This window comes from Aspergillus ibericus (assembly GCF_003184845.1).
Source record: "Aspergillus ibericus CBS 121593 unplaced genomic scaffold BO80scaffold_11, whole genome shotgun sequence".
NCBI classification, from domain to species: domain Eukaryota; kingdom Fungi; phylum Ascomycota; class Eurotiomycetes; order Eurotiales; family Aspergillaceae; genus Aspergillus; species Aspergillus ibericus.
The window spans coordinates 138,075-164,995 of record NW_020292109.1 but is presented as its reverse complement, the minus strand read 5'-3'; the positions used below and the strand labels follow the sequence as shown (position 1 = coordinate 164,995).

Here is a 26,921-nt window from a genome sequence, read left to right as displayed (position 1 = left end):
AATTCCTCAACTAAGTCTCTTTATATTATATCTTACAAGTTGCACTGCAACAGACATCTCGTGGGCTTTTTACCTTGAGGGCTGTGGGCTGTACGTACTATTCTGTGGGATCTGTGGGATACTCTCGTGGGTTTCATATCATAGACGGTAGCATTTTCCCTGTCGTCTCGTGTGGGCTTGAACACTGTCGTTGTGGGTTACCTGTGGGTATTTCGTCTATTTCTATTACAAATCGGGTGATTATTGTGGGATTATAAAGATCTGCCGCACTTTTCCAAAGCTTTTTCGTTGTACCAGCTTTTAGTTTACATTTTACCTGGTTGGTTCTTCCTTTCCTTTTGTTGTTCTCTTGTTCCCTTGGTTGGTTTCTTGAACTAATCCTCTTTGCGTTCATAGATCAAAATGTCCAAGACCAAGTCCGTTACCAAGAAGGGCTCTGAGAAGCCGGTTGACAAGGCCCTGAGCAAGGTCAAGGATGCCGGTGTGAGCAAGGCTTCCCAGTCCCCCAAGGCCAAGAGCAAGCAGATTGCTCGTGACATTGCCTCCAAGGAGAAGAAGGACAAGAAGAAGAAGAAGGCTCCTACCCCTAGCTCGTCCGAGTCCGAGTCGGACAGCGATGAGGAGATGGACTCTGACTCTAGCTCCAGCAGCGAGAGCGAGGATGAGAAGCCCGCCAAGAAGGCTGAGAAGAAGAGCAAGAAGGCTGAGTCCTCTTCCGAGTCTGAGTCCGAGTCGGACAGCGATGAGGAGATGAACGACGCCTCCAGCAGTGAGAGCGAGAGCGAGAGTGAGGAGGAGAAGCCCGCCAAGAAGGCCAAGGCTGAGCCCAAGAAGGCTGCTAAGAAGGAGGAGTCCAGCGACTCCGAGTCCTCCGACTCTTCTGACTCTGAGTCTGAGGAGGAGAAGCCCGCTAAGAAGGAGACCAAGAAGGAGGAGTCCTCTTCCGAGTCGGAGTCTGAGTCTGACTCCGAGTCTGAGGAGGAGGCCCCCAAGAAGGCCGCCAAGGAGTCCAGCGAGAGCGACTCTGACTCCGACTCTGACTCTGAGAGCGAGGAGGAGACCAAGGAGAAGAAGGCTGAGAAGGTATGTCTGACCATCCACGACCAACGACTTGATGCTAATCGACCCAGGAATCTTCCGACTCTTCCGACTCTGACTCTGACTCCGATTCTGACTCTGACTCTGAGGAATCCGAGGAACCCAAGAACTCCAAGAAGCGCAAGGCTGAGGAGGAGACTTCTGCCACCCCTAAGAAGTCCAAGACTGAGGAGCCCGCTGCCGGTGCTTCCGCCAACCTCTTCGTCGGCAACCTGTCCTGGAACGTCGATGAGGCCTGGCTCACCCAGGAGTTCGAGAGCTTTGGTGAGCTCTCTGGTGTGCGTATCATGACTGAGCGTGACACTGGCCGCTCTCGCGGGTGAGTTCAACTATCCTACGTGGTCGTCAATCCATACTAACATCTACAGTTTCGGTTACGTTGAGTTCGTCAACGCCACCGATGCCGCCAAGGCTTTCGAGGCCAAGAAGGACACCGAGATTGACGGCCGTACCATCAACCTCGACTACGCCACTGGCCGCCCCGCCAACCGTGACCAGCAGGGTGGTGGCTTCAAGGACCGCGCCAACAACCGTGCTCGTTCCTTCGGCGACCAGGCCAGCCCCGAGAGTGACACCCTCTTCGTCGGCAACATTGCCTTCGGTGCTAACGAGGACTCTCTTCACGAGCTGTTCGGTGAGAAGGGATCCATTCTCGGCATCCGCCTGCCCACCGACCCCGAGTCCGGCCGCCCCAAGGGTTTCGGCTACGTCCAGTACTCCTCCGTTGAGGAGGCCCGCGCTGCCTTCAACGAGCTCAACGGCGCTGAGCTGGCTGGCCGCCCCGTCCGTCTGGACTTCAGCACCCCCCGTGCCAACAACGGTGGCGGTGGTGGTGGTGGTGGCCGCGGCCGTGGTGGCTTCGGCGGTCGTGGACGTGGTGGTGACCGTGGCCGTGGCCGTGGTGGCTTCGGTGGCCGCGGTGGCGGTGCCCCCAACAAGGCCCGCGGTGGTATTCCCGAGTACAAGGGCACCAAGGTGACCTTCTAAGCGGGCGGTTGTGTAAGATAGATAGTTGCTTTCATGACACGTTTTGGGCATGGGTTTCTTTTGGTTTGGGGTTGTGTTTTTTCTCAAATGTTTCTGGTACCCCAAAAGTTCTTTGCATTGTCTAAATAGCACCAATTAATGAATGGCTATGACCAGAATGACTTCGTGCAGAAAGTAGGTGGATGCTTGGCGGGCTGGGGATTCTTTGTTGGTGCTCGTGGCACGGATCGGCCTGATCTGCTGCGGGTGCCGGGAGCCAGCCTATCAGCGATGGTGTCCGGCGGGAACAAGTCAGCTGGCGGGCGGGCAGTGGCTGTCGGATGATGGACCAGCCCTCGTGCTCCCCCTTCGTTCTTCTTCTCGTTTCCTCTCTACACCTGGCTCTGGAGTTTACATATGGTGGTCCTGGTTCTCGCGTTCCACTTGGGAAGAGCAACACCTGTCCTCAAGTCCAGTTAGGGATCTTGGTGGAACTCGCCCTTGAGTGCTTGGAAACTCTGCTGCGGACTGATAAGATAATCGCCAACCTTATCCCCTCCCCTCGCGGTATACATCGTCCCCAACCCCGCCCTTCTGGCTGACCGCTCAACGCCTTGCTGGACGGTCCGCCTGCATTCCCCGTGGCCTGAGCATTGACTGACTCGGCTGGCTGCTCTGCTCGCCTTTTTATTCTCTTCCTTCTTCCTCTTCCTCATCGCTTCTTCTCCTTTTCATCTCTCCATCCATCATGCAACCTAATCACTATGACCTCCTGGGTCAGGTGCAAGACGACCCTCGAGCGGTCGGGCGACTGACGCGAGACGCCCATCAGCCGCCGCGCGATCCGGCCACTCTTCAGCAGTCCCGGTCGCCTGCTGCTGGCTTGCCCACGAGATCCGAAGGTGCGTCATCCTGGTTCCCCAGATATCTGCCCTACGTCTGCAGTTCGATCCGATCTGCATGCACTCCAGTTCCCCTTGAAATCCCTCATCGCTGTATCACCATATCACCATGTACTCACTACGATATTATATAGACTCCTGGATCGAGGTCGCCTCCCAGCCCTCGTCTTCTTCCCTGTCCTCCATCGGTACCACCGACGATATTATTACCACGGGCCTCCGCGTCCAGCAAAATGAAGCCAGCCCGTACCATCGTAGCCGTCGCCGGCGCCTGCAACGACTGGCCGCGGTCACCACCGCCCAGGTCGACTACTCGTCCCGCGAACAAAGCAGTAGTCAGGATGAATACGAGGAGAGTGAGAGCGAGTCGGACCGCGTCCTGAGCAGTTCGAACGAGGACATGGTCCCACCCATGGGAACCCCTTTCTTACCGGGGCCGGGTCTAGTCTCCTCTCCCTCCGACGATGCATCGAGCGAGGAGGATGACGACGACAACTCGACTGCGTTGGGAATGCGGATGGACTCAGCTCCGTTTGTTCCTCAGCCTAATGTCTTTTCCCACCCACCGGCATCCCAGAATCCGTCCTGGTCCAGGCCAACCGAGCGACACCGTCCTCAGCCCAGTGAGGTGTCCAACTCCAGCCGTCGGACGGCCATCCGACGCAACTCTCAAGCAAGCATACGCTCTGCCCGGCGGTCTTCCCAACAACACAGCCCGTTCAACATGATCTCACCATCCCACCATGCCGATCACGATGCTGCGCTGCGGGCCAGTCTGTCCACTCTACTCTCCTGTGCTGCTGCTGCCCGAGGTCTGCCAAAATCCGATCCTCCCCAAACGCAGCCTGGTCCATCACGGGGTCACCCCGCATCCTTCCGACTAGTATCCGAGTCCGTCGCGATGGGCGAGGAAGTCAGCGAGGAAGCCGTAGGGACGGTGGACACGAACCCCACCCGGGCCCCGCGGATGGGACCCACTCCGCAACCGGTGGCATACTCGCCGCGCACCGTCCCTTCTGCCCCTCGAGCCAAGCGACGGCCCAGCCCTTCCAAAGAACGCAGTCACTCGTCCGCGAAGAAGAGCCGTCGAGCCAGTATTGCGGATGCTGCCACCAGTCCCACCGTCATGACGTGGGTAATCAGTGCGGGTGTCGTGGTGTTGTTTTCCGCCATCAGCTTCTCCGCCGGATACGTCCTGGGCCGCGAAGTCGGCCGCCTGGAGGCCAGCGGTACGGGCATCGGATCCGTGATGGGCGACAGCGGCGTCCCGGACCGAGCCACGGGATGCGGTCAGGAAGCGGTCCGGGGCGGGCTGAAGCGGCTTCGCTGGGGATCGGGGCCTTCGGGATCGGGCATCATTGCGTGAACCATATACTGCATTACTTTTACATGTGCTGCTGGCAATAATGGTAAATACGGACAGATATGAGGTATATCGGTGGGCTGCATGTCTTACGTTTCCTATGTCTCCTCTCTGGAAAGGCGGATGCATGCATACATAGCCGGGCTTCGTCTGATCAGATATTGGATCCTGTGGAGCTCTGGATGCGATGCTGGGAAAAGTAGCCGGGTCGGGGATCTCTGTGGATGGGTGGCGTTTGGTTCTTTGGTGTTATACCCCTTGGTAGCTAGTCAATGTATTGTTCCTGGTCAGATGAGATGCATACACGTAGTTTACCCCCTCCTCTGCGGAATGTTTGGATGGATTCAACCTATATGTCAATCAAATCCCAAGAAACAAACGATGTGGTTCATGTCAATTGGAATTGAACATTGGTAGAGTATATATCTAAACAGTATATTTACATGGTCTAATACCCTGGGTGGGTGCATATGGTACAAACACAGCCGTATACTAGCAATCCTCCTAATGGGCCCCCGAATTGGCAACCTCAATCACCACTTTGCCCACGTGCTGTCCGCTCTCCAGCCTGCAATACGCCTCTCGGTATTCCGCCAACAGATACACCCGATCAATGATCGGCCGCACCTGGTGTCTGGTCATGGCCACCAGCATCGCCTCGAAATCCAGCCGGGACCCGATCATCGAACCGGTCACCGTCATGAACCGAGCGATTTACTCTTGAGACGGGAGCCCACCACCGCCACCGCTCGCAATCCCAACCAAAACCACCAGACCACCGATCTTGGTACACGCCGCCGACTTCTGAATCGTCTTTTCTCCCGCAATATCTAGGGTTCTGTCCACCCCCTTATCATCAGTCAGAGCAAGTATCTCGCGCTCCCACTCCGGCAAGATACTATAATTCACCACCGCATCCGCACCGAGCTCCTTGAGCGTCGCAGCCTTCGCCTCCGACGAGGTAATTGCCAGCACCCGGGCGGCGCAGCAGCGCGCCGTCGCGGTAGTTGAGGGAGACGGCGTGCACGCGGATCAGCACTTCGTGTTGGCCAGGGCTGGGGAGGGATTCGTTTCGAAGCTCGGTCGTCAGCTGGGTTTCTGTGGTAACAATACGAACGGCTTTTATCTGTGTCATGGTGGATGATAATATTGAATCAATAGTAAAGGTTGTTCAGTCGATCGAGGATGTCGGCCAGGCTCGGTTGATGCGGATGAAACGATTGTGTTCACAGAATTGGGTTATATCCTGCAAGGAAATGGCTTTTTATATGAATCCTGGATGGATCGCAGGACCGCCTTATCAATGGTAAGGCATATTAATAATCTTCGTAGACTCTCCTTATACTTAGTAGTATTGATGGACCCTGCAACCAGTGGGGCGTTTCACAATACTAGCGCCCAATTTGTTACCGTACGGGTTCGTACGGGTAAGTAACTCAGGTGGAGCCGTCCACGATCCCTCCGATCTACTACATCTAAAATGAAGCGTTGCTCCTACAATAACCTGTCTCCAACATTCCACAAATCCCTACATACGCATCAATCACCGAAAGATGCATTCCAAGCCATATGTATGTCGCTTTCCACGATGCACCGCAAGCTACCAACGAACGGAGCACCGTCGTCGGCATGAAGCGCACCATCATTCCCAAGGCCAAAGCTTCAAGTGTACGATTTGTGGCCGGGAATTTGGCCGGAGGTAAGCGTGGTTGCAATATCCCCAAGTAATCCTAGATACAATAAGATTTATACGATATCTAGTGACACGCACCGACGACATATGCGAATGACGCACGGAGTGGAAGAACCCGCCCGGGTGAAATTGGCATGTACCGATTGTCGGAATCAGAAGGCTCGATGTCAGGGTGGGCCGCCGTGTAGGAATTGTCTTCGGCGCGGTGTGCCATGTTCTCTGGCGCAGGAGAGTGGAGATGATGGACAGCAGAATGAAGATGACGCACAGCAGAATGAAGATGACGCACAGCAGAATGACCGCTCGACAGACACCCTGTCCGTGGATCAGAGTCAACCCCCGGTGAGCCGCTCCGACAAGGAAAGACATTATATTGGGCTTTATTTTCGGCAATTTCATCCACATTGGCGCTTCGTTCATCAGGCCACGTTCATGCAGTCAGCTGAGGCACCCTTGCTGGTGCAGTCGATGGTGGTGATTGGCTTGTGGTTGAGTAATGAGGACGGTGCGCAGTCGCGAGCGATAGCGTTGCATGAGGTTCTGAGTTCGGCTATTCATCAGCAGAAGGTTTGCTCGCGACTGTTCTGCCAGAGATGGATATCGTACTGACGAAGGTGGTAGGAGATATGGGATGCTTCCGAGTCCGACGACGCAGGCTGGTTCTGTTCCTGGCCGATCCCGACATACCAGGCTATCTTGCTCCATATCATCTTTGCTATTTTGTGTAAAGACCGTGGGGCGCTGGGCCTCGATCTAAGGCCGTGTTTATCCCCCGCGGATGCCGATCTGCTTCGTAGACTCGTCGTGAGTTGCAAGAAGCTGGGAATGCTCTATTATCCCAACATGCTGGCGCGCTACGGCCAGACTGATCCTGCTCCTTATGTCTGGGTCTGTATCGAGGAAGTGAAACGCTTTAACATTGCTCTATATAGAGTCTGCCGGGCATGCGGTGACACGGATGATAGAGATGTACTAGCTACAGCCACGGCATCGAACAGGGGTCTTCGAGCACAGGATTTACGATTTCCCTTACCGAAGAGTCCTCGGTTGTGGCACGCCATGAGCAAAGAGGAATGGGTATCTGCTATGGCAGAGGGGGTACCCTGTCACGACTTAGATGATACTTTGGAACGTGAATGGATCTCCAATTCAGCACATGTTTTGGAGGCCTTGGATGCGGCTTGATGTCTCTTCAGCGGCGGGGTTGCTGCCTTGGTCGACTCGGAAATCACTAATCTCCCCCATCTCGAGGGTATCCCGAATGTTCCTTACAAGTGGCTTAGTAAAAGCTTCTGTACGGTATTTAACTACAGGATGTTGGTTCGGAGAGCCCACATCCATCGGAGAGCCCATCGGAGAGCCCATCGGGGAGCCCATCGGGGAGCCCATCGGGGAGCCCACGCCGGATTATTCCATGTTATAGCAGTCGAAGTGAGGTCAATTAGTAAGTTAACGATTACATTATGTCATTTCACAAATCCTAAAACCCCTAACTGCGTCGAGTGTAAGCTAATTTTGGTCAGTGGCCATAGTACGGCTACTATAAATCCATCGGTGCCGCTCTCGATTGCAGTATATTCCTTCTCTTGCATTCGTTATACTCATTTGATCAAGCGAGGTGTCTCTCATCCTACCTTCCTATCATGGCTCCCTCCGTTCTTGTTGCCGGTGCCACTGGCAACACCGGTCGAAGTGTTGTCCAAACCCTCTCGGCAATGCTCGCCACGAGCGATGTCTTACTCAATCACCGGATCATCGCGCTCACCCGGTCTCTCAACAGCCCAGCCGCACAGCAGCTCGCCACCCTGCCTGGTGTGGACGTCGTCGAGAAAAACTGGGTGGACATCACTCCTGCCTGGCTCCGGGAGCATGAAGTCGTCCGAGCATTTATTGCACCACACAACAAGCCCAACCAATTTGCCGAAGAATCCACCTTCCATGTTGCCGCCCTGCAAGCTGGTGTCCAATATGTGGTCCGAATCTCGACCACCGCCGCGAATGTCAGCCCCAGCTCTACCGCCTACTACCCCCGTTCGCACTGGGCCATCGAGAGTCTTCTCAGCTCGCCGGAATTCACGAATCTGCACTGGACCTCGCTCCAGCCCAACGGCTTTTCCGCATTTTTCCTCGCTCCCGCTGCCGCCTTCATCCAAGAGTACCGCAAGACCGGAAAACAGGGCACGTTGAAACTCCTCGCATCCGAAGACGCTCCCGTGGCTGTCATCGACGCCGACGAGGTCGGCATCTTTGCTGCCCACCTTCTGTCTCAGCCCAACATTTCAGTGCATAACGGGGCCAAGTATGTTCTCAATGGCCCGGAGGACATTACAGGGAAACAGATCGTGAACCTGGTGGAGCAATATATCGGGGTTCCGGTTGAAAACGTGAGTTACAAAGACATGTCAGACCTCGACGCATACCTCGAGGCTGCGTACATGGGCGATGGACAATCGAGAAACGTCATTTGGAGTATCAAACATGCTCCCGAGACCACGTGGGAGGGGAAATGTACGGCTTCGACGACTAGCAAGGAGGTGTTGGAGATCGCGCCGCCACAGTCTACCCCGGCTCAGGTGTTGCAGAGGTTACTGCAGTATTAAAGGTTACTGGACAATAGTCTACTCGACTGACTCGGCTACATTTGGTTTATACTCTTCTCTGAGTAAGGGTAAGGGTTAGATAGTTTTATATAGAGATTAAATTGAACTCATTTCTTCTTTTCTTGTCTTCTCTTGAGAAAGACCACTAGTAAGTCCACCTGGCCTATACTAGGTTAATATAAGCTAGTCTTATCACTACCACCTCCACCCAAACAAGCTCCTCAATCCCAATACCCCCCTTAGCCCACCATGCCGAGAGAATCCAAAAGACATGCATTGCATGCTTTAAAGAACTCCGCAGGCGCTATTGAGTACCAGTTTAACAAGTAATGAGGGCTATTTCCATGACAGGCCGTCTCATGACATCAAATTCTCCCCATCGACCGAATTGCAAACGATGTCGATGAATGGATGCGTTCTACATTGAAAAGTTGATCGGGTTCTTTGTTGTATACTGTATACTTTAGTAGTAGTATCTATACCTCTTGGTATTATGTTCTGATCAGGCTAAAGCGTCAGAAACCCGATTTCTGTATTGTGGGATGGGAATGGGAAGAGGTGACTTACGACTTAATTGGCACGGTCTTGCGGATTGTGATGTGATGCTTGAGTGACTGGGATACTGATTACGGTGGGTTGTGACCTGTGCGGTGGGTTATTTAGTTCAGTGATATATAATGGGTGATAGATGTGGCTACCTGAGCGGATGTATCCTATCGATATCATACCTTCCAACTCTACACCTGGAGGCAGGCGTCATATGTAGTTTGGTTGCTGAACTGGTCCGTCGAATATGGAGCACTGCAGTGTTGTAATAGGTCTCAACGCTTCTTGTCTGCAGTGAAGAGAACAAGACGGTCATCAAGGATCTGGAATACTTATTTGGAAGCACGTGGTATAGACCAGCGTAAGAGGATCGTGTTGCCTGATGTCTTTCCAGACGCATGTGGGTATGAGAATGCAGATTGGCCTCCCATACCCTAACTGATATATTGAATTAGTTCAATTCCAAAGGAACCGTTTAAACGCATCCTGTAGTGTGTCGTCATTGTCAAGGGCACCGAGTAGTGGTATGCTGTAGGTAAGACATATTATCATGCCTGATCGTACATCCATGACTGGATAGGGTATGAAGGGATCCCCTAACTATGAGGAGATCTAAGGGTATAGCCGAGAACATGTTACGCGGATTGAAGGTTGCTCGAGCCCGCAGGTGCACTGCCGGGATGCTTCTTCGGACATTGTAGCATTCGTTTCGATGACTTCACATTGGAACCAGGGTAGGTCGAGCAGAGGCTTACGCTGGTTAATCGAATGTGTGAAATTTCATCATACGCTGTTCCTGGGCACAGGACGTGTCTTTAGTACTGGATATAGCTTGGCAATTGTCTCTAGGATACATTTCGTATAAGCAGGTGTATGTTTGTAATGATGGAAGGAAAAAGGTACGTACAGTCCGTCCTTTGCATGTCAGACTGGAGGGTTCTGTATGATTGTTGAACGTCGCCGATGACGTGCTCAAAGGTGAAGGGACGTGGAGTGTTGCTTGTGAAGGCCAAGATGTCCTAAACCGCTCTACGTTAGCTTTCAGTATCAATCGGTTACTGAAGTGATTAGACAAACCTAAGTTTTACCCTAGAATTCACTACCTCTTCCTCCGGGGGGTGAATAGATGCCATGATAATTTGATCACCAAGGATATTCAACAGGTCGAGGTGGCTAGGTACCCTGAATCCAGATCTGTGTTGGTACCACTTCGTTCCGACTCTCCTTGTGGATGCTGGGACATAGGTGATTGATTCATCGTCAGGAATGCAAGATTGGAAGCTCAGCTTGATGATCTTCCATCGCAGTTGGTGCAAATATAATGATCAGATCTAGTACCGGTGGAGAAGGTGGACAGTATATATAGTGGGATGATTCAAGTAGGAGTAAATGAAGACGTGGAACTAGGAACGAGGGAATGTCTACATTGCTTGGGCGGTGGGTATCCGGCAAGCTTGTAGAGAAGAGAGATGTGGGGAAGATGTATGGTGCTTGATAGACGATATAGCTAACATGGTGAAGATGGAAAGAGAGAGATGAGCGATGTAAAAGGGAGGGGATGTAGCCTGCTTTTATAGCAGCTTTCACGGGACTTGTGTCAAGGGATCTTGGGCTACTGGCAGTTGAATAGGCTCTGGCCAGCGTTGCACGAATATGGCCTGACTGAGGGACAGTGACACCGTTAGGTGGCAGGGTGCAATGGTGTAGCATCTGCTCCGGCCAATGGCGTGAGCACAGATCGGGAATAGAATAGATCTGAAGAGCATCGAATCGAGATCACCCTACCGTTGGATTGATCGATCAGATGGCAACTTACTAACAATTATGTGCATATACAGTCTTATCTATCTTGAACATGGTATGATTGATAAATTACTCATCACAGTACACCACCTACTTTTCCATTCCACACCCGTCAATTACCGCGACAAAGCAATATCATCAATTCTCATGATCATCTTCACCGTCTCCGCAGCGAGCTCAATCGCGCTGGTGCTGACCAAGAGCGGCTGCAAGATGTTCTCCTCGGTGATGTCGTCCTTCACACCGCCGCTGCGAATGCTGACACCGGCGTTGTGCTGGCCCTGGGCGTGGCGGTGGCGCAGCTCAGTGACAACCTTGATCGAGTTCAGACCAGCGTTCTCCGCCAGCGTGGTGGGAATGACCTCCATAGCATCGGCAAACGCCTTCCAGCAGATAGCCTCGGTGCCGGTGAGCTGACGGGCGCGCATGGCCAGGGCATGGGCAATCTCAATTTCGGGAGCACCACCACCGGCGATGAGGGCGCGCTTCTTCACCAGACAACGGATGACACAGAGGGCATCGTGCAGGGAACGTTCCGCCTCGTCCAGGATGAGGTTGTTGGCGCCACGGGCGACGATCGACACGGTCTGGTTGCTGGCAACAGCGGGGGTCTTAATTCCGGTGACCTTCACGTAGCGAGCGCCGGACTGCTGGACTTCCTCCACGAGGTCTGCGGTACCCAGCTTGTCCTCGGTGAAAGAGTCAATGTTGGCAACAGGCTTGCAACCCAGACTCTTGCACAGGAACTCGACCTCATCGCGCTCGATGTCCTTGATGGCCAGGATCTTGAGACGAGAAAGGAAGTGGAGGGACAGGTCGTTGACGGCATCACGGAGGATCGACTTCTGGATGAGGAGGACATTGCACTTCGTCTTCTGGATCTTCTTGACCATGTTGAGGAGGTATTGGCGCTCTTCTTTGAGGATCTTGTCCATCTGGCGGTAGTCGTTCACCACGATCTGGTTCTCCATCTGTAGCGTCACTGTTAGCACCCCATATCCGCGCTGAAGGAGTCCAGAAGCGTACGTCAGGCTTAGGGGGACTGAGCTGGAACTGAATCAGACCTATCCGGGCCTTCTCAATTCTGGTCGGACCGCCGCTGCTCTTGATAACCTGCTGGTTCAACACCAAGCCATCGACCATCTCACTGTCTTCAATCGTTCCGCCAACCTTCTTCACTATACGGATGTTCCGGAGATCGACATTCTCGGCGGTCTTGGGGTCGACAACCTTCAACACGGAATCCACGGCCATCGGACCGAGGAGGCTGGAGTGCTGCGACACGATTTTCGAGGAAAGGGAGGTGGAGGCCGCCTGCAGGAGGGTGGAGCGGTCCGTCAGGTTGATCGGGCGAGACATGTTGTGGAGGATTTCGACGGCGGCGGCGGCGGCCCTCTGGAAGGACTCCGAGATGACGGTGGGATGGATACCCTTGGTGAGCAGTCGCTCCGCAGCACCGAGCAGACTTCCGGCAATAACGACGACCGACGTGGTACCATCACCGGCCTCGACATCCTGAGCCGCACTCAGGTCGACCAGCATCCTAGCCGCGGGGTGCATGACGCTCATATCCCTCAACATGGTGTTTCCATCGTTGGTCTGCGGGGGTTAGCGGGGTGTAGGTGAACGGAGTGAGGTAATCGTACGATGATGGTGTTTCCCTTGGGCGTTTGGATCTATGCTATGTTAGCCACCGGCTCTGATGATTAGTCGATGCTCTTCCTACCATCTTGTCCATACCCCTGGGTCCCAACGACTGCATAGTGGGTTAGCCCCTCATTGATCATATCGATATGGAAACAAGCGTACTGTTCTGATGGCGTCGGCGACGGCTGGTGGGCAATTAGCATATAACCTCAAACGCTCCGTGCATCAAACATACCTCTAGCAGCCAAGATGTTGGCCGTACGCACCGCCATGGGCTTCTCCTTGTCCTGCTGTCTATCAGAAAACGGCCCACACGCATTTCGCTCCGCAACAACGCACCTTGAAGGCATTGTTGCCGACGGCCCCCTGGGGAGCTGTTGTCGCCATGATGAAGATAACTACGATAGGACACCGTAGATGGATGAAGCCGGGGAGAATAAAGCAAGGTGGGTGGGCGAGGGGGATCCAGAACCTGGAGGCGGCTCTGGGAATTTCTTCGGTGTTGCGTTTTGGGCGGTGTTGCTGCTGGGCTTGGCGGCCACTAGCGTCAACAGCTCGAACCGCATCAAGCTGAGCTCACCACATCACTCTTCCATCGTCAAGCTCCATCACCCCCACGCCTGTGCTGCTCTACAACCACTGTCTCATCCCTTCATTCCCTCCTAACGAATATATCTTTTCTATTTGATTTCATCCCGTCCTCCTTCCTGCCGTCTTGCCACATCCCCTTCCGTCACCATGCCTAGCGCCACGGGAGCGAACTGGGAGAAGTACAAGAAGAACTTCGCCGATGATGAAGAGCCAGAGAAGAAGATCACCCCCCTCACCGATGAGTAGGTGTCCTGGGTGTTTATTGGCGTGGACGATGGATGGTCCACTGGATGGCTAACTCGAACAGGGACATCCAAGTACTAAAGACCTACGGCGCCGCTCCCTACGCCACGGCATTAAAGAAGCTCGAAAAGCAGATCAAGGAGAGACAAGCGAGTGTAAACGAGAAGATTGGCGTCAAGGTACTAGGTTCGTCGCGTGCGTCACGATCCGGCTGACTGGCTGCTTAGGAATCCGATACCGGTCTTGCGCCTCCACACCTTTGGGATGTTGCTGCGGATCGGCAACGCATGGCCGAGGAGCAACCGCTGCAGGTCGCCCGTTGCACAAAGATCATCCAAGATGAGAAGGATTCAGAGAAGAGCAAATATGTCATCAACGTTAAACAGATCGCCAAATTCGTGGTGAATCTAGGGGAGCGCGTGAGTCCTACGGATATCGAGGAAGGCATGAGAGTCGGGTATGTCCGGTTGCTTTGTTATGTCGCGATTACGCTAACAGATTGCAGTGTCGACCGGAATAAGTATCAGATTATGCTCCCTCTCCCTCCCAAGATCGACCCCAGTGTGACGATGATGACCGTGGAGGACAAGCCCGATGTGACGTATGGTGACGTCGGAGGATGCAAGGAACAGATTGAGAAGCTGCGTGAAGTCGTCGAGATGCCATTGCTGTCACCAGAGCGCTTTGTCAACCTTGGTATCGACCCACCGAAGGGTGCACTGCTCTACGGACCTCCCGGTACGGGTAAGACGCTTTGTGCACGAGCCGTGGCCAACCGAACGGATGCCACGTTTATCCGTGTCATTGGTAGCGAGCTGGTGCAGAAATATGTTGGTGAGGGTGCCCGGATGGTCCGCGAGCTGTTCGAGATGGCCCGAACCAAGAAGGCGTGCATTATCTTCTTCGACGAAATCGACGCGGTCGGCGGTGCTCGTTTCGACGACGGAGCGGGTGGTGATAACGAGGTTCAGCGTACAATGCTGGAGTTGATTACGCAGCTGGATGGTTTCGACGCCCGTGGTAACATCAAGGTCATGTTCGCCACCAACCGACCGTCCACTCTGGACCCTGCCCTGATGCGTCCCGGTCGTATCGACCGTAAGATCGAGTTCTCGCTTCCGGATGTTGAAGGCCGTGCCAACATTCTCCGGATCCACGCCAAGAGCATGTCGGTGGAGCGTGACATCCGATGGGAGCTGATTTCTCGACTGTGCCCGAACGCTACGGGAGCGGAGCTCCGCAGTGTTGCGACAGAGGCGGGCATGTTTGCCATTCGGGCGCGGCGGAAGGTGGCCACGGAGAAGGATTTCTTGGCCGCGGTGGACAAGGTGATCAAGGGCAACCTGAAGTTCAACTCGACCGCCACGTACATGCAGTACAACTAGACGCGGTCGCCAATCGGTGATTGTATGGCTAAATGGATGTATATGATCAACTTGACATGGAACTTCAGTCTACGATTGGGTCTATAATAGGATTCTGCGGTTATACATGATAGTAATGCTTGTCACACGACATGGAGCTTGTAAGGTGCAAGCCTACCTGCATCCGCAAGGGAGGAGGCGTACCCGGCATCTTCGGATCCGTCAGCCACCACGGTCAATGGCACCAAGATGTCAGATCGAGGCATATCCGGGGCCCCTCCAGAGAAACCCTGAGGTGCTAAACCAAGCCGATCACCCCCCGTAAGCCCCCAGCAACGCCCGTCCCCAGGCCGGCCGTGTTGCTCCGGAATTCTTCGCGCTCAGCCGGGTTAAAAGAACACCGGCCACGTGCCTCCACAGCCGCGGCCAATGACAGGCTGCCAGCTGCCCGAGGTGATTACCACTCCGCGCGCGCTGATTGGTGCTTTCGGCCCCGGCCCTCCCCGTCGGCAAGTGAGAGGGTGATTATGTCAGCCATTCTTCGCTCTCTTCGCCAGAACCGACGATCCAAAAGTGCAGCTCGCAAGCACCACCGGCCTTGACCTCGCCTCTCCTCTCCCCGTCCTTGTGTGCTGGTATCCCGCTTTTACCACCTCTCCCCTCCACTGGACTCATTAGAGAAGTGTTTCTTTTCTCTTGATCCGTCATCATGAGCTCCCTGGGCTTGCGGAGCCTAGCTCCCGCATCGAAGGTCAGTATCCGACGTCCTGTCCGTGATGCCGAAATCTGGCTCGCGCTGCCCCTCTCCTTTCGAGGACCATACTGACTTGTTATGTTGCGCAGATTTCCCGCGCTTTGGGCCAGAGACGTCTCTTCTCCTCTTCCCGCCCGGCTGGTACGCATTGGACTCGCAACGTGCCCCTTGTCGCCTCTGCTAACTCGTCCCTCCGCTAGCCCGGATATTTGGCAACGGCCCTCTGCGCGCCAAGGAGGCCGAAGGCTTCATCGCACAGAAGTACCCCATCATTGTAAGCTGCTGCTGGCTTAGTATCGCGGGACGGTTGGCGTCTAATTCAATTGCAGGACCACGAGTACGATGCCGTCGTCGTCGGTGCTGGAGGTGCCGGTCTGCGTGCCGCTTTCGGTCTGGCGGAAGCTGGCTTCAACACTGCCTGTGTTTCCAAGCTTTTCCCCACGAGATCTCACACTGTCGCCGCCCAGGGTGGTATCAACGCCGCTCTTGGCAAGTGAGTCGTCCTTTGTTGAGTCCATTGCGAGTGGCGCTAATCGACTGGTAGCATGCACGAGGATGACTGGAGATGGCACATGTACGACACCGTGAAGGGTTCTGATTGGCTCGGTGACCAGGATGCCATTCACTACATGACCAGAGAAGCCCCCGCCAGTGTTCGTGAGCTGGAGGGCTACGGTTGCCCCTTCTCCCGTACCGAGGACGGCCGTATCTACCAGCGTGCTTTCGGTGGTCAGTCCAAGGAGTACGGCAAGGGTGGCCAGGCCTACCGTTGCTGCGCCGCCGCTGATCGTACCGGCCACGCCCTTCTCCACACCCTGTACGGACAGTCTCTCCGCCACAACACCAACTACTTCATCGAATACTTCGCCCTTGACCTTCTGATGGAGGATGGCGAGTGCCGCGGTATCATTGCCTACAACCAGGAGGACGGTACCCTGCACCGTTTCAAGGCCCACCACACCGTCCTGGCCACCGGTGGTTACGGACGTGCCTACTTCAGCTGCACTTCGGCCCACACCTGCACTGGTGACGGTATGGCCATGGTTGCCCGTGCCGGTCTCCCCAACCAGGATCTGGAGTTCGTCCAGTTCCACCCCACTGGTATCTACGGTGCCGGTTGCCTGATCACCGAGGGTTCCCGTGGTGAGGGAGGTTACCTGCTCAACTCCGAGGGTGAGCGTTTCATGGAGCGTTACGCCCCTACCGCCAAGGATCTGGCCTCCCGTGACGTTGTGTCTCGTTCCATGACCCTGGAAATCCGTGAGGGCCGTGGTGTCGGTCCCGAGAAGGACCACATCTACCTCCAGCTGAGCCACCTGCCCGCTAAGCTCCTCCACGAGCGTCTGCCCGGTATCTCGGAGACCGCCTCCATCTTCGCCGGTGTCGACGTCACCAAGCAGCCCATCCCCGTCCTGCCCACCGTCCACTACAACATGGGTGGTATCCCCACCAAGTACACCGGTGAGGTCCTGACCCAGGATGAGAACGGCAACGACAAGGTTGTCCCTGGTCTGTACGCTTGCGGTGAGGCCGCCTGTGTGTCCGTCCACGGTGCCAACCGTCTGGGTGCCAACTCCCTTCTGGATCTGGTTGTCTTCGGCCGTGCCGTCTCCCACCGTGTCCGTGACATTGCCACCCCCGGCAAGCCCCACAAGGAGCTGAGCTCCGACGCTGGTGCCCAGTCGATTGCCGACCTGGACTTCGTCCGTACCGCCGATGGTCCCAAGTCGACCAACGAGATCCGCAGCGCCATGCAGAAGGCCATGCAGACGGATGTCAGCGTTTTCCGTACCCAGGAGAGTTTGGATGAGGGTGTTGAGAAGGTCACCGCCATCGACGGTCTGTTCGACCAGGTCGGTACCAAGGACCGCAGCATGATCTGGAACTCGGATCTTGTTGAGACCCTGGAGCTTCGTAACCTGTTGACCTGCGCGTATGTATCCCTTGCGAGATTTGATGTGGACGTTGGCTAACTGCAGTAGTTCCCAAACCGCCATTGCCGCCGCCAACCGCAAGGAGTCCCGTGGTGCTCACGCCCGCGAGGACTACCCCGAGCGTGACGACGAGAACTGGATGAAGCACACGCTCACCTGGCAGAAGAAGCCCCACGGCAAGGTCGAGCTGGGCTACCGTGCCGTTGAGCACAACACCCTGGACGAGGCTGAGTGCAAGTCGGTGCCGCCCTTCAAGCGTGTGTACTAGACGCGATGCATGGTGAGGGGAAAAGAGCGTGACGAAAATTCGACCGTGTTTATTTGTGTTCATATGTGTATATCCAGGTTTCTTTCCCGGCGATGAGTTTGGTGTACTCACGTGTATTTCTTTATAGCCGTTACATCCCATACAATGGAGTTTTTGTGTTGTTGACCATGTGATTTCGGACATAGCTTTCTGCATTCGATGAGGCCTTCAAAGGATGGTGTGTGAGGATTGAGTCTTTGAACTCGGGCCGTGCACAAAGAAAATCACGTCCCGATGGGGACTCGATACTCGAAATGATTCATGTTGACCATAGAGGTTTACCGATTATCTAACAATAGATTTGGAGTGGTACCTGTGCGACGTGTGGAGACACTGACGACTCCTCGATGGGGGGGGGTTATAAAGACGAACGCATGAGATTCGCCACATGGAAGGATCGGGGTGGTTGTCTGGGACGCTTGACTATTCCAGTTAGGGCTTCTGGCTACCCATTGCGGGATGACAGACAAAGAATACACATGGTGGCTTCACTCATGGAGGGTGATATTCACAGAATGGTGCTGCCTTTCTCGTTGATTATCCACCTCGCTCGCTTTTATGAATACATTCGTTGAATGCACTGGTTTGATTCCGTTGCAAACCATCTGCATCTTGCCATGGCCCGGCTCTCCGTCCGCCAGAATGGGTCCTGCCCGGCCAACACGCTGTGGTATGTCTGTTCGACGGGCGGTTATACTGGTTGCTGCTCGGTCGATCCGTGTACGACCGGGGTGTGTCCAGATAGCAGCGGTGACGGTGGCAGCGACAGTAGCAGTAGCAGCAGTAGCAGCAGCAGCAGCTCTACCGTCGCTGTCATGGTCACCACGAAGGATGACCCATCCGTGACGACCGTGGTCCAAGAGCCTGTCGCTACCACCAGCACTACCAGGCCCATCTCCACATCCTCCCTCCCATCCACATCAGAGGCCAGCAAGACTACATCAAGTGTGCTGGAGACGACAACCTCGAGCAGGCATACGACTACTTCCCCAACCATCAGTCCTACCACGACCCTATCTACAACCTCCTCTACCCAAGCTCCTTTGACCACACAAATGACCTCCACCACCCCCGTCCCTACAACAACATCCTCATCAAAACCCACACCCGCCATCACCGGTGCCCTCATAGCAGGTATCGTCGGCGGCGCCTTCGCCCTACTCCTCCTCATCACCTTGATCCTCTACTCCATCCACCGCTCGCGAAAGCGACGAGAGAAGCGAACGTTTACCTTGCTGCGCTGGCGGAGTGGCTTTGACAGTAAGCCCAAGTCACCAGTTGCCCGGACCGGTACACCCCCATCAGTTTCACTCCACTCCTACAAGAATGAACCAACTGACCCTGTCCAGGAAACTCCTCGCCTTCACCCTCACCTCCATCAGCACCCACCCCTATAACAAGAACAACAACATCATCAACCATCACAACAAGCCCGTCGCTCCATCCCGCTCCTCTATCGATCCACACCCACCAGACCCTCCCTTCCAACCACAACCACAACCATCCCTCCATCTACACCTACAAGCACAATCAGGGTTACACCCCAAACACACCCACCCCCTCCACCACCATCTCCATCTCCACAATAACCCCATTTCAAACCCCAACCCGAACCCCCCACCGACCATCCACATCCATCTCCACGACCACCCCCCGATCCCTCTTCCCCTCCCCATCCCTACCCAACACCCCCAACACCAACACCAACACCAACACCAACATCAAGACCAGACTCCTCCCCCGCCCCCCCAAATCCCCCAACCGAAACCCTGCTGCCACCGCCGCCGAACTCAGCGACACCGGTTTCTACCGCCAACGCGCCGAACTTCCCGCCGAGTCCTCGCGAGAGTTAATCAATATCCCAGTGGAACGACGACATCGATTCTACGGGAGGGGCGTTGAGCATGAATATGAGTATGGATATGAATATGGAAATGGGGAAAGGGATAGGGATGGGATATATCAAACCCGAACCGGGGCCTCCGATCCAATCGTCACGAAAGATGGGGCGGTGTTGGCGGCGACGATTGATCGGGTGGAGGATCCGTTTTTGGGGGATGGGATTGGTCATGATAGAAGGGATGGGATGGGGAGGGTGGAAGTTAATCTGAAGAAAGAGAAGAGGGAAAGTGAGGACAAGGATGAAAGAGGAGAAAGAGAACGGAATTCTATCCCCCCGGTCTACCGGGATGAATGGCGGGGGGAGTTTCTGGGTGGTGGGGGGAGAGTTGATGAGGATAAAGATAAACTATAGGATTTGTGTATGTAGTAGTATATTTTCTTGATTATTTTCATATTATTAATGTGTGTATATTTGCTGTCTATCTAGTACTATGTGTTGTTTACCTTGTGAACTGATGGACTTTTCAGAGTGCGGATATATATATTGTAGGACGGGTGGAAGGGCGTGGTCTCTAGGAACAGTCAAGTGCATCAAATTGGTGATAGTAGTACTAGTATTTAATGATTGAATGATTTGATCTGATAATGTTTACTATTTAGATACCGGCCCAGATCACTATTTATGTAGGAGAGAAGAGTAGTTGTTACCCGTACGAGGGGAGTATCTGTAGACACTACTATACTAGCATGGCCAAAACATCATGAAGTACTCCCGTATATACCACCATCTATGTCCTCTAACTCTATAAAATATATAGAATGAATCACACCTCCACCACCGTCCAAGTCACCGTCCATCCCACCTCACCCCCCAACTTCTCCATCACCCTCCGACTCGCCCGATTCTCCATGGCCACATTGGCATGCACCCCTCCCCCCCCAACATCCTCCACTCCCCTCCTCATAACCTCTCTTCCCACGAACCCCGCCAATCCCAACCCCCTCACTTCCTCTTCCACATGCAACGTAGCCAAACTCCCATCCGTACCTAGAAACGCCCACGCAACTGGCTTCCCCTCCCCAATAGAATGAACAGGTGTATCACGATAAACCGCACAACTCCTCAACCTCGCCAACGTCTCCTCCGACCGCGGAATGGCCGTCCGAGCCCTCACAAGACCCAGATCCTCCCTCCTTACATTCCCATCTCCGAAGTGGAAACCACTTATCGCCTCATTCTCCGCGTATATCCTCTCTTCTGGGAAAAGGTACTTGACGTAGGGGGCGCGATCGTAGCGATGGATCTTAATCCCGTCGATGAAGTCGGTTTCTAGGTCCGCGGTAGCATACTCGATCTTTTCGCGGAGGAGGGATGAAAAGACCCCTGTGTGCAGATTCCCGATCAGAAATGCTGTCGGGGGAGGGGGCGCGAGTTGGTGGTCATTTTTCGGTGGGGGAGGGGGGAAGGTGGAGAGGTAGGGTGGGAGGTGATGGGTTTTGATGTATTTTAGGAGGGAGAGGAGTTGGGTGCGGAGGGGGAGGAGATTCTTGGTTGTGGATGGGGGAAGGGTGGATATGGGGATGGTGGGGTTGGTGATGTTGGTGTTGGTAATGGTGGTGATGGTGGTGGGATGAAGTGAGGCGCGCTCTAGACTCGAGTACAGCACGATTTGGGTCTCCCGGCCTGCGGAGAGGTCGACGTAGGCTAGTAGCCAGGGGGATACGTCATATTCGGGGACCCGGGGACTGGGACCGGAACTGGGAGCTGGCGCTGGAGCTGGAGCTAGAGCTGGGTCTGGGTGTGGAACTTGGTCTGATTCTGGAATCTGGACTAGTGCAGGGCGGGTTTCGACCCCTGGAGGAAGAGACGAGGCTGAAGACGAGGCTGCAGGAGCTGGAGCTGGAGCTGGAGCTGGACCCGGGAATGTGGTTAAGATGACGGCGGTGGGGGAGGGATGGGCGATCTCGTGTTGGATGCGACGGAGCAGGGGTAGCGAGTAGGGGAGATGGGATCGCAGCAGGGGGAGAAGCTCCGTTTGGGTACGGGAGGAGCGTGGTGAGGTTTCGTAGATGGGATTGGCATCCTGGTCGGGCATTGTGGCTGGCTGTTTGATCGACCAGTACCTTACTCCGTAACACGTATAGGATTATAAAAATCAGACGGGAAAACTAGTCAAAGACGATGGACCACGTTTATTCTTAGGAGATGGAAAATGTCCGTGACAACGACGATCAGCATTCTTAATTCGAATTGACACTGACGGGAGACTTTAAATCGCCAGATGAGTCACACCACTACCCAATCAACCAACAACTACTACGTACGGAGGATCTAAGGAGTCATATCTGGCCCGTTTGTGATAGAAGCTATCAAGTAGATTTGTCATGTCCGACCAAACAAACTAACTACCCAAACCGTCAACCGCCAGAAAATCCTCCGTCCCGTCGGGGACCCCGACTTCCCCGATGTGGCGGTGCGCTCATTCACCACTTCACTCGTTACAATCCCGACTGACAGTTCTCCGTTCCCCGGCCTGCTAAGCAGCTAAGGTTATTTTTGTCCCCGTCTAGAAACCAACTAACCCCTTAGTGTCTTCCCCGGGCTGCTGCCAAGCGGGCAACCACTGCAGTCAGCACCGTGGCTGGCTGAAGCAGAAATTTCACCTGCTAGGCATTCGGGCAAACCATGTGGGCCTGAAAGGGATTGTCCACCACCGTGATGCACGCTGTTTGGAGGAATAATCTCCTGGTCGCGTTTTTGACAGGTCCCATGCTCTTGGGTCGTCGTCATGCCCGTTTGGGTTAGGGGGAGGGAGCGAGCTTAATTAATTCATGGGGGTCAGTATTGGATTTGGGGGTGATTTGGAATTGTTGCTGGGATTGGCGTGGAGGGATCGACGCGTGTCTTAGATGGGAGGACGGAGTAGTGCAGATGGTGTTCTATATTGTCTGTACGGAGTACCTATGGGGTATGTATCCTATCCAGCTGGTTGGGTATGTGCATCTTGCATAGGGATATACATTGATTACTAAGTATTTAATACATTAACTAACTAGTTAGCAGGGATATGCGACATAAGGAATAAACTTGACAAAGGAAAATTCACATAGGAAATTCATCATCATAACTATCATTACACAATCACCACGGACTCCGAGGTCCAACCATCCAATCCTCCATCGCCAACCACTCACTCCAGCGGGATTCCGCCTCGCGTAGTTCGTCCTCCGCCGGTGCCCGCAGCGGCCGCAAAAACGGTGTCTGCTCGTCCGGCAGAATGTCGTACGCCGCCTTCGTCGACGCCCAGCCGCCGCTTTTCGCCGTAAACAGATAGTTCACCCGTTCCTGCTTGACCATGCTCCCTACTCCCCCCGCCCAATCCTCCCCGAAGAATGCCCCCAATACGCTCGGACTGTCGTGCCCCGTCACAATGAGTCGTCGGATATACGTCCGCAATGACACATGCGCTCCTGTGGACCCCGGTTGCTGGCACGGGAGTCGAATATTGAGGAATGCCGCCAGTGATTGCACGGCTGGCGTGTGTTGCGCGTGCGCGACGAAGAATTGTGTGCAGCCCAGGTAGCGCGGGTACCAGGAATCAAGGAGGTCCGACGTGAAGTCGGCCGGCGGCTCGGGAGTATCTTCCGCGCCTGTGCGCGGAAGCCCCTGGCCCTGAGAAACATATGGTTCGTGGTTGGGCCAGCCCGGCGATGACGGTGTCATGGGAACCGCTAGGGCCGGGCGCTCAGGTCTACCGGGACTGGGTTCAGTGTCCATGTCCAGACAAAGAGGTTCTGCGGAGGGGTTGGCACGGCTTCCAACGAGGGATAGAGTAGGAGATGGAAGAGGAGGACTCACTTGTGTAGGCGAGCGACGCGGCGGAAAATGGATCGTGGAATTCGATGTAGGGAGGAGAGGTTGGCCACGACTCTTTGCCGGAGGGAGGCATGTTCACGTTCATGTTCACAGCCATTGGAAAGGGACATGTGCTGTTTAGAGAGATAGGCCACGATGGTCAGGATGGAGACTGGGGTTTGAGAAGAATGTGAATCCAGGTGCTGAACCACGAGGGCAGGCCCTCCTTATACTCCTGTCCTCCATGCTGGGCAGTCCGAGAAAATTCGGGGATTAGCATTCGGAAATGCAAGGTCCAAGAACGGTGCGAGCAAGCTCACGAGGATCCGCATGGCAGGTGGAGCTGGCGCGCAAACTATTGCTCATGCGAGGATCTGAGGCTATCGCAATGGCTGCTATTGACGGGGATGGGTCAAGCCACAGCATTCCAGCCACAGGTAGCGAGCCACGATCATACTATGATAGGACTAGTGGCATAGTTCGCGATGTGGCGCCGGTGGGGCCGGGTGGCTGTGCAGCCCTACTTTGGCCTAAGGCTGTAAGGCCGAGGGTAGTCTTGCCCGTTTGGGTTACTGCCTCGACGAAAGCCCCAATCGCAGCCGTCTTCATAATTCCCAGCGTTCCCGTTAGTCCGGTGTAGTCGAGCGAGGGACCACCGCAAAGTCGTTTCCATAACCACGACCGTCTTAGTCTTGATTTGATCTTGATGATGGGCGACTAGTTCGTTCTCTTAGCCCTTTTAGTTTCAACTCATTAGGGTATGCGGTTCGCCAAAGGATGTATGGTGTATGGCCAATGGCCATTGTTCGGCGTGGCTCCCTTTGCAATTTGCTACCCGGGAACCTGGACACCCCGATGGCGCTAACCGCAGGATTTGGAATGAGCCTGGCCTCAGGCCTGTTCGCTTCTCCTCCCCCCTCAGCTCGCGAACCCATGGTTTAATCTATCGTTGATTGCGTTTAATGAACGGACCATCGCCAATGAGCGACGGAGACCCGACCGGGTGAGTTTTCCAGTCTCCTATCGCGCCCCGACCTGGCTTGGGTCAAATCCCGCCCGCCAACCAGCTAACCTTGAGCATTGCGGTCTGCCAGGCGACACCGTCACCACTCGATGGAGAATCAATAGTCGACACCGATCTGTGACAGCTCCTCTGGCCTCCCCGCACCTCTACGACGCAATCATGACACATGATTACCTGCTCCCTCCCAATCTCAACACATGGTGCTGGTGTGTGTGCCCCTGGCCCATGCGGGTGATTGTTACACCTCCCCCCAGAGTGGTACAGGCATGCACTCCGTCTTACCCTCATAGTCGTCGTACATATGCAACCCCCCAGGAACTGCAAACGTGGAGGAGATCCGATGCACCTGACTCCCAACATGCAAGGGGAGGGAGGCCTGCCAGCGAGCGAGCGACCGCCTATCGGACACACCGGTGGGTTCGGCGTCGATCAGTCGCGACGACCACTGCCAATGCCCCAGTGTCGAGTTGAGGCCGACGGCGTCCACGCTAGCCCTGGTGCTGCCCGCTGGGTTGCTGCCCGCCTGCTTCAGCCGCGCGATGAACCTACACTGGATCCGGTTTAGAAACGACTGGCGTGCCTGACGGGTGGAGACGACCGAGCCTCGCCGAACCGCTAACTGGGCGCTCACAATCCTCGTACCTGCTTGCTGGGGCGTCCACCCTGGACCTGCGACCTGGACAGACTGGACAGCCATAGGTGGGAGACCCAAGTAGCCCTGGTCGTCAGACGCTAGTCAGACCCGTCCCAGTTTTCCTGATCGGTGTCTCACTAGTCCGTCAGGCTTATGATATGATGAGATCATGACTGCCGCTAAATTCAAATCATTCGGGCGATTAGATCCATCACAGAGGACGTGCCCGCCATGAAGAGATTAAAAAAAATTAAAAATAAAAATTTAGGCCAGCCAAGCCAGCGGTAATCCAGGGTCACCCTGCCATGCGCTGGACTCCCCACCCTCATGATTACGGACCGGGTGGCTGACCTCTCCACCTCCACCACGGCATGCTTCGCTATCTCATGCTATATAACCATCAAGGTTTCTCCCGGACGGAGACACTCGTTCTCCATTCATCACAAAGTCTCTTCGGAACGTGTATCATCGCATTGACCTGTACAACTGATAAAGTGGTCTATCCACCCATCCAATCCACTCTAATACCACTACCACCACCACCACTACCATCTCTACCACCCACCATGCCTTACCGCACCAACTACGAACCTTACGTGAGTTGTCTACTCATTGGTGGTCAACCGCTTGCTAATGCCTTCTAGACCAGTCAGAGCTTCGAGATGAAGCGAGAACTCTCTACTGAGGAAATCCTCTACCCTCTGGGGACACTATACCCCCACGTCGTGGCTCTCCAGCTTCAGACCGACGAATACCCATGGTGCAAGGCCAACAACTACACGGGCTACGACAGCTCCTCCACGGACGAGTACTCGGAGGATTTGTCGGCCAAAACAACCCTACGCAGGAACAGTGGTATGTGCACACGTCCTTTATCTCGCGCCTCAGATTTCAAACCCAACCAGTCTGACCTGTCAGACGGGGTGCATATGAGCCACGCTAACGTCTGCGCAGACTCCACAGCCTGCCGCTTGGTGTCACGAATCCGACGACTGCTCAGCCGCGATGAGCTGAGACGACGCCGTCAAGCCTGAACATCCTTCCTTCTCACCTTCTTTTCTTCGACAATTGTTCTGTTCGTTTTGCATAGCCACTGAGCGATATCCGTCTGGCACGACGGTTTTTTCATTTGTCTATCACCGTCATCACCATCCTTCCAGTATGCTGGATCACTCCTTGAGACATTTCCTTATCTTGTTCATTTCTTATTGTTGTGGTTGTCACCGGTTGCACCAGGGTCATTTCGGGTTGGGTTTAGCGAGGAGTTTCGGGCATTGAAGCAAGGGCGAACCAGGCACGGCCGGTTTCGGTATCCAATGAGTAAATAATTTTAATGAATGAATGCATGTGAACCTCAAGCCTTCCATTTCCATGTCCAATTCCATGAAGCATGAGCCGATCCCTCGTAGGCAAAGAACGACTCCACCGAGTCGGGCATGCGGTCGCGCTCAACGAGGGATGAACCCAATCCTCGAACCCAATCTAATCAGGCCGACCGCCTGATCTGACCTGTTCGCGCGAGTGAAACCAACCCCTGCAGGAGCCGACCACGATGCCCCAATGAGGGCGCCATCCCAGGCCGCAAGCAGCCATCCCCGCATTCCGTGTCATATCAGGTGAGTCGGACCGATCAGATGTACGGCACGAATCATCGGACGGTGTGCAGTAGCCGCAGCTGCAAGTGCTCAGCAGTCAGCATCACTAGTGGCTGCATGCCGATGATCGAGAGGCCCCCTTCATTTCTGTTGTGCAGT

At 54.6% G+C, this 26,921-nt stretch overlaps 13 protein-coding genes across 13 annotated transcripts; 8 read left to right on the top strand and 5 right to left on the bottom strand.

Moving 5' to 3' along the window:
- The first annotated feature begins 80 nt into the window (after nt 1-80).
- Nucleotides 81-2,243, top strand: BO80DRAFT_423332 (putative nucleolin protein Nsr1). Its single transcript, XM_025719026.1, has 4 exons — nt 81-319; nt 397-1,083; nt 1,131-1,417; nt 1,467-2,243. The coding sequence occupies exons 2-4, from the start codon at nt 403-405 to the stop codon at nt 2,083-2,085; spliced, it is 1,587 nt and encodes a 528-aa protein (XP_025577197.1). The 5' UTR covers nt 81-319; nt 397-402; the 3' UTR covers nt 2,086-2,243.
- A 188-nt stretch (nt 2,244-2,431) lies between these two features.
- Nucleotides 2,432-4,621, top strand: BO80DRAFT_423331 (uncharacterized protein). The gene is made up of 2 exons (XM_025719025.1): nt 2,432-2,966; nt 3,101-4,621. The coding sequence occupies exons 1-2, from the start codon at nt 2,813-2,815 to the stop codon at nt 4,330-4,332; spliced, it is 1,386 nt and encodes a 461-aa protein (XP_025577196.1). The 5' UTR covers nt 2,432-2,812; the 3' UTR covers nt 4,333-4,621.
- A 422-nt stretch (nt 4,622-5,043) lies between these two features.
- Nucleotides 5,044-5,651, bottom strand: BO80DRAFT_463111 (uncharacterized protein; the record flags this gene model as incomplete). The annotated part of the gene is made up of 2 exons (XM_025722569.1): nt 5,253-5,651; nt 5,044-5,167 (listed from the first exon to the last, which is right to left on the bottom strand). The coding sequence occupies exons 1-2, from the start codon at nt 5,462-5,464 to the stop codon at nt 5,044-5,046; spliced, it is 336 nt and encodes a 111-aa protein (XP_025577195.1). The 5' UTR covers nt 5,465-5,651.
- A 231-nt stretch (nt 5,652-5,882) lies between these two features.
- On the top strand, nt 5,883-7,207 carry BO80DRAFT_453595 (Zn(II)2Cys6 transcription factor; the record flags this gene model as incomplete). The annotated part of the gene is made up of 3 exons (XM_025722024.1): nt 5,883-6,028; nt 6,091-6,589; nt 6,644-7,207. The coding sequence occupies 3 exons, from the start codon at nt 5,883-5,885 to the stop codon at nt 7,205-7,207; spliced, it is 1,209 nt and encodes a 402-aa protein (XP_025577194.1).
- Nucleotides 7,208-7,665: 458 nt separating this feature from the next.
- Nucleotides 7,666-8,622, top strand: BO80DRAFT_443117 (NAD(P)-binding protein; the record flags this gene model as incomplete). The annotated part of the gene is made up of 1 exon (XM_025721322.1): nt 7,666-8,622. The coding sequence occupies one exon, from the start codon at nt 7,666-7,668 to the stop codon at nt 8,620-8,622; it is 957 nt and encodes a 318-aa protein (XP_025577193.1).
- Nucleotides 8,623-11,011: 2,389 nt separating this feature from the next.
- On the bottom strand, nt 11,012-13,107 carry BO80DRAFT_423328 (chaperonin-containing T-complex subunit CCT4). Its single transcript, XM_025719024.1, has 7 exons — nt 12,958-13,107; nt 12,854-12,905; nt 12,781-12,803; nt 12,698-12,727; nt 12,618-12,647; nt 11,998-12,570; nt 11,012-11,942 (listed from the first exon to the last, which is right to left on the bottom strand). Exons 1-7 carry the CDS (start codon nt 13,003-13,005, stop codon nt 11,088-11,090), a joined length of 1,611 nt encoding a protein of 536 aa, XP_025577192.1. The 5' UTR covers nt 13,006-13,107; the 3' UTR covers nt 11,012-11,087.
- Nucleotides 13,108-13,201: 94 nt separating this feature from the next.
- On the top strand, nt 13,202-14,974 carry rpt1 (proteasome regulatory particle base subunit RPT1). The gene is made up of 4 exons (XM_025724248.1): nt 13,202-13,451; nt 13,517-13,631; nt 13,680-13,909; nt 13,958-14,974. The coding sequence occupies exons 1-4, from the start codon at nt 13,357-13,359 to the stop codon at nt 14,835-14,837; spliced, it is 1,320 nt and encodes a 439-aa protein (XP_025577191.1). The 5' UTR covers nt 13,202-13,356; the 3' UTR covers nt 14,838-14,974.
- Nucleotides 14,975-15,484: 510 nt separating this feature from the next.
- BO80DRAFT_19421 (succinate dehydrogenase [ubiquinone] flavoprotein subunit) lies at nt 15,485-18,177 on the top strand. Its single transcript, XM_025714138.1, has 6 exons — nt 15,485-15,567; nt 15,660-15,711; nt 15,771-15,844; nt 15,900-16,063; nt 16,115-17,503; nt 17,553-18,177. Exons 1-6 carry the CDS (start codon nt 15,526-15,528, stop codon nt 17,770-17,772), a joined length of 1,941 nt encoding a protein of 646 aa, XP_025577190.1. The 5' UTR covers nt 15,485-15,525; the 3' UTR covers nt 17,773-18,177.
- A 251-nt stretch (nt 18,178-18,428) lies between these two features.
- On the top strand, nt 18,429-20,065 carry BO80DRAFT_463105 (uncharacterized protein; the record flags this gene model as incomplete). Its single annotated transcript, XM_025722568.1, has 2 exons — nt 18,429-19,101; nt 19,161-20,065. 2 exons carry the CDS (start codon nt 18,429-18,431, stop codon nt 20,063-20,065), a joined length of 1,578 nt encoding a protein of 525 aa, XP_025577189.1.
- Nucleotides 20,066-20,297: 232 nt separating this feature from the next.
- On the bottom strand, nt 20,298-21,922 carry BO80DRAFT_402557 (uncharacterized protein). The gene is made up of 2 exons (XM_025717613.1): nt 21,572-21,922; nt 20,298-21,424 (listed from the first exon to the last, which is right to left on the bottom strand). Exons 1-2 carry the CDS (start codon nt 21,747-21,749, stop codon nt 20,478-20,480), a joined length of 1,125 nt encoding a protein of 374 aa, XP_025577188.1. The 5' UTR covers nt 21,750-21,922; the 3' UTR covers nt 20,298-20,477.
- A 753-nt stretch (nt 21,923-22,675) lies between these two features.
- BO80DRAFT_423325 (uncharacterized protein) lies at nt 22,676-23,842 on the bottom strand. The gene is made up of 2 exons (XM_025719023.1): nt 23,513-23,842; nt 22,676-23,448 (listed from the first exon to the last, which is right to left on the bottom strand). The coding sequence occupies exons 1-2, from the start codon at nt 23,625-23,627 to the stop codon at nt 22,796-22,798; spliced, it is 768 nt and encodes a 255-aa protein (XP_025577187.1). The 5' UTR covers nt 23,628-23,842; the 3' UTR covers nt 22,676-22,795.
- A 929-nt stretch (nt 23,843-24,771) lies between these two features.
- BO80DRAFT_443110 (uncharacterized protein) lies at nt 24,772-25,230 on the bottom strand (the record flags this gene model as incomplete). The annotated part of the gene is made up of 1 exon (XM_025721321.1): nt 24,772-25,230. One exon carries the CDS (start codon nt 25,228-25,230, stop codon nt 24,772-24,774), a length of 459 nt encoding a protein of 152 aa, XP_025577186.1.
- Nucleotides 25,231-25,825: 595 nt separating this feature from the next.
- BO80DRAFT_423324 (uncharacterized protein) lies at nt 25,826-26,208 on the top strand. The gene has a single exon (XM_025719022.1). The coding sequence runs from the start codon at nt 25,830-25,832 to the stop codon at nt 26,199-26,201; it is 372 nt and encodes a 123-aa protein (XP_025577185.1). The 5' UTR covers nt 25,826-25,829; the 3' UTR covers nt 26,202-26,208.
- Nucleotides 26,209-26,921: the final 713 nt, after the last annotated feature.

Excerpts from the sequence above, each read along its gene's own strand:
- BO80DRAFT_423332 (XM_025719026.1), top strand. The coding sequence starts at position 403 with ATGTCCAAGACCAAGTCCGTTACCAAGAAGGGCTCTGAGAAGCCGGTT. Across the intron at positions 1,084-1,130 it reads AGGAGAAGAAGGCTGAGAAG|GAATCTTCCGACTCTTCCGA; the intron begins GTATGTCTGACC and ends TAATCGACCCAG. Across the intron at positions 1,418-1,466 it reads GACACTGGCCGCTCTCGCGG|TTTCGGTTACGTTGAGTTCG; the intron begins GTGAGTTCAACT and ends TAACATCTACAG.
- BO80DRAFT_423331 (XM_025719025.1), top strand. The coding sequence starts at position 2,813 with ATGCAACCTAATCACTATGACCTCCTGGGTCAGGTGCAAGACGACCCT. Across the intron at positions 2,967-3,100 it reads CTTGCCCACGAGATCCGAAG|ACTCCTGGATCGAGGTCGCC; the intron begins GTGCGTCATCCT and ends GATATTATATAG.
- BO80DRAFT_423328 (XM_025719024.1), bottom strand. The coding sequence starts at position 13,005 with ATGGCGACAACAGCTCCCCAGGGGGCCGTCGGCAACAATGCCTTCAAG. Across the intron at positions 12,571-12,617 it reads CCAAGGGAAACACCATCATC|ACCAACGATGGAAACACCAT; the intron begins GTACGATTACCT and ends TAACCCCCGCAG. Across the intron at positions 11,943-11,997 it reads TCAGTCCCCCTAAGCCTGAC|ATGGAGAACCAGATCGTGGT; the intron begins GTACGCTTCTGG and ends GTGACGCTACAG.
- rpt1 (XM_025724248.1), top strand. The coding sequence starts at position 13,357 with ATGCCTAGCGCCACGGGAGCGAACTGGGAGAAGTACAAGAAGAACTTC. Across the intron at positions 13,452-13,516 it reads ATCACCCCCCTCACCGATGA|GGACATCCAAGTACTAAAGA; the intron begins GTAGGTGTCCTG and ends TAACTCGAACAG. Across the intron at positions 13,632-13,679 it reads ACGAGAAGATTGGCGTCAAG|GAATCCGATACCGGTCTTGC; the intron begins GTACTAGGTTCG and ends CTGGCTGCTTAG.
- BO80DRAFT_19421 (XM_025714138.1), top strand. The coding sequence starts at position 15,526 with ATGAGCTCCCTGGGCTTGCGGAGCCTAGCTCCCGCATCGAAG. Across the intron at positions 15,845-15,899 it reads CACAGAAGTACCCCATCATT|GACCACGAGTACGATGCCGT; the intron begins GTAAGCTGCTGC and ends ATTCAATTGCAG. Across the intron at positions 17,504-17,552 it reads CGTAACCTGTTGACCTGCGC|TTCCCAAACCGCCATTGCCG; the intron begins GTATGTATCCCT and ends TAACTGCAGTAG.
- BO80DRAFT_402557 (XM_025717613.1), bottom strand. The coding sequence starts at position 21,749 with ATGCCCGACCAGGATGCCAATCCCATCTACGAAACCTCACCACGCTCC. Across the intron at positions 21,425-21,571 it reads CATCTTAACCACATTCCCGG|CGCCAGCTCCCAGTTCCGGT; the intron begins GTCCAGCTCCAG and ends CTCCAGCTCCAG.
- BO80DRAFT_423325 (XM_025719023.1), bottom strand. The coding sequence starts at position 23,627 with ATGGCTGTGAACATGAACGTGAACATGCCTCCCTCCGGCAAAGAGTCG. Across the intron at positions 23,449-23,512 it reads CGCGTCGCTCGCCTACACAA|AACCTCTTTGTCTGGACATG; the intron begins GTGAGTCCTCCT and ends ACCCCTCCGCAG.
- BO80DRAFT_423324 (XM_025719022.1), top strand. The coding sequence starts at position 25,830 with ATGAAGCGAGAACTCTCTACTGAGGAAATCCTCTACCCTCTGGGGACA.